The sequence below is a fragment of the Quercus lobata genome, chromosome 2 (genome assembly GCF_001633185.2).
Source record: "Quercus lobata isolate SW786 chromosome 2, ValleyOak3.0 Primary Assembly, whole genome shotgun sequence".
Lineage (NCBI taxonomy): Eukaryota > Viridiplantae > Streptophyta > Magnoliopsida > Fagales > Fagaceae > Quercus > Quercus lobata.
In genome coordinates this window covers 67,564,633-67,567,493 of record NC_044905.1, presented here as the reverse complement: position 1 = coordinate 67,567,493, position 2,861 = coordinate 67,564,633, and the positions used below count along the sequence as shown (strand labels likewise).

General features: G+C 35.6%; 1 protein-coding gene across 1 annotated transcript; it reads left to right on the top strand.

Annotated features, from left to right (window-relative positions):
* The first annotated feature begins 563 nt into the window (after positions 1-563).
* On the top strand, positions 564-2,035 carry LOC115968919. Its single transcript, XM_031088466.1, has 2 exons — positions 564-1,282; positions 1,792-2,035. The coding sequence occupies exons 1-2, from the start codon at positions 564-566 to the stop codon at positions 2,033-2,035; spliced, it is 963 nt and encodes a 320-aa protein (XP_030944326.1).
* Positions 2,036-2,861: the final 826 nt, after the last annotated feature.

Sequence of the window (2,861 nt, the reverse complement as noted above, 5' to 3'; positions counted from 1 at the left end):
TTTATTTAATTTTGTGATGCATCGAATTGCGAAGAATGTAACAGGATGCAGCACTTCTAGTTATTTGGTTGCAAAAACTCTTTCTTCCTTTTCTTTTTGGGCAGGTTGGAAAAAAACTCATTATTAACATTTGGATTTCTCATAAATAATAAATCCCAAATAGGATTAGATTGTCAAGTACTTGATGTCCATTGAGCAAACCACTGTATACAACTCTACCCTGATGCAACTTTGTTTCGACAAGCCCGAGTTAATAGTTGGCTTATTTTGTGTGAAACCTAGGCCATCAAGCTCGAAGTTTATTGAATTTCACATCATAGTTCTTTTTGTCTTGCAGTGGTCTAGGGACATCATGTTGTGGCATTTATGTGCATGGTTTAACTTGTGAAAGAATTCTTGTTTTGATCTTCATTACTACACTAATTTCATTAGGCACTTATGCTATCACAATTGGGTTGTAAAGTCTAACATTTGTAATTGCTTTGTTTATTTTTCCCCTCTGGTTGTGCAGTATGAATACCAGTTGCAAGTTGGAACTTTGAGGATTTGGTTTTAACTGAAAAATGGATGCCATGGATCATAGTTGTAAGAGTGAAAATAGTAAGAATCAAAGGGTTCATTTTGAGGTCCCTCCAAATGAAGTGGACCCTGTAACTCATAGCAGGTCAAGCTCTTCAGAAAATCTAGATGCAATTGAGAAAGCTCTTAATAGCCACTCTCTTGAATCTAAACAACCTGACCTTCAGACACAAGGACCAACATCATCAATAGATAATTTATCTTCCTCTATTTGGAGTACGCAAAGTGGATCAACTACACAATTACCTCCAATTCAGTTGGTGGGGCGGCCTACAGGCTATGATCCAAATCGAATTCCATCATCAATATTTGCTAGTAAACCGACAACACCAATGGAATGGAGCAATGCTTCGAATGAATCATTATTTAGTATTCACATCGGAAATAACAGCTTCTCAAGAGATCATTTTATTATGTTCAATAGATCTCAAGAGTTAACAAGGACAGATGAATTGATATCTATTCCAGCTACCTTCCCCCATTTTACAGAATCAGAGCATGATAAAAGCAAGAGTGCCAATGTGGAGAAGGATTCTGGAGTAACCAAAGCATTAAATGAAACCACAAAGGTAGTTAGGAAGGAATCTCCAGGAGATGATAGAAAGGAAAGAGTGAATCCTGCTGGGGGGTTCCAAAACTTTTTTAATCTCTCTTACCATTCTGATGCGAGTGATAACAGCACCCGGTCATTCAATTTCCCTATGTAAGCTATATTTTATACTTTTTAGATAGAAATAATCTTATCTCAACTTCAATGCATGCCATTTTGTATATAAGTTTAAATGTGACACACACAAAGATTCATGAATGTGTGAATTCTAACATATAATGTGTAAGTAAGTATGTGAAGGTTCTCTCAAATTTAATGGGAACTATATAGATTAGGAAGAAATTAAGGTGATCATTGTGCTCCAACTTTAATGTTTCTCAAGCAGTTCACTTCTTGTGTGGCTTAGCAATTACTGTTCCTAGGAAGCATGCAATATCATTTCATTGTAATCAATTAAAAATGGTTTTGGAGTCTAGCCAAGAACTAGGTTCTTTAACACCAAAAAAAAAAAAAAAAAACAGTTATTCACTTATTCTAGACCCTGGTGTCTTTATTGATTTGATTTCTTCATTCTCACATTTGAAATATTCCTTTTTCCATTATACATATCTAAATACACTCCAAATGTTAGTATATCTTGATTGATTTGACCTGGTTGATAGTCATATGCAATCTGCAGAGGTTTTTGCAGTTATTCAAATATGTGCTTGCAATGATAGATTAGTTTTTTCCAGTTATGCAGGTGATAGTGCAGTAAATAGCCCCAGGACATTGGAATTGGAAATCCAGCAACCCGAGCAGCAACTTCTACAAAAATCGCAGCCTCTAAAACCGCAAATGACCTCAAAGCCTGCTAGGATCAAATGGTTTTCTCGCCTTTCTTGTTTCCCACGTTGTTGTAGATAGAGATTTTTCTATATAATTGTTCTATAAGGATCACTATGTGACTTTCCCACTTCATTCAGAATGACTACCTAACTAGACACTTGCTCTAGATCTCAAGATGGGCCTCCTCTCCACTAAACATGATTTAAATCATTGTGCATAGTGTGATTCAAACATGTACCTAAGCATTCTCTGCACCTATGTATGTGAGAGCAATTGTTTTCACCTTTCAGTGACAAAAAGTGATGGGAGGAAAGAGGATCTATGATTGTCAAAGAGAAGATTCATGTACACATCTCTCTCAAATATTTCATTATCACTTGAAATATTTGTGGCTGATATGTCTCTTCATAAAGTCCTCTTTAGTCATTCTTTTTTATATTTTTCCTTTAGTCTTCTGGAAATGTTTCATTTGAGACAGGTTATCATGTAGCACCAATCTGTGATTAATACTTTTGTTTTTGTATCATGATATTGTTTTGCTTCTTGTCTTGAATGAAATTCAATCAGCATACATAGTTACCTCATTGTAATTCACATTGTAAGGACTCAAATATCAAATAGCCCAAACCCACTTAGAACAGTGAGGTTTGCATAATTCAACTTGGCCCAAATCAATATATTTGTAAAAGAGTGGATCAAACAAAAAGGGAGGGTTTAGCCAGAGGACAAAAACAAGGAAGAAAAACTAAAGATCATGGATTAATGTATGTAACAGGCTTATTACAAGTTTGTCCGAGGAGGCAAATAATACACAAAATGAAACACTGTTCACGCTATTCTCTCAATGTTCTTGTTCTAATGTCTATCTCCTTCTCTCCTCAGGCAGGCCCCTTCTTTGGACTTA

Bases quoted from the DNA above. Each gene is read 5' to 3' on its own strand.
- LOC115968919 (XM_031088466.1), top strand. From the start codon at position 564: ATGGATGCCATGGATCATAGTTGTAAGAGTGAAAATAGTAAGAATCAA. The intron at 1,283-1,791 runs GTAAGCTATATT...CCTGGTTGATAG, and splicing joins CGGTCATTCAATTTCCCTAT to TCATATGCAATCTGCAGAGG.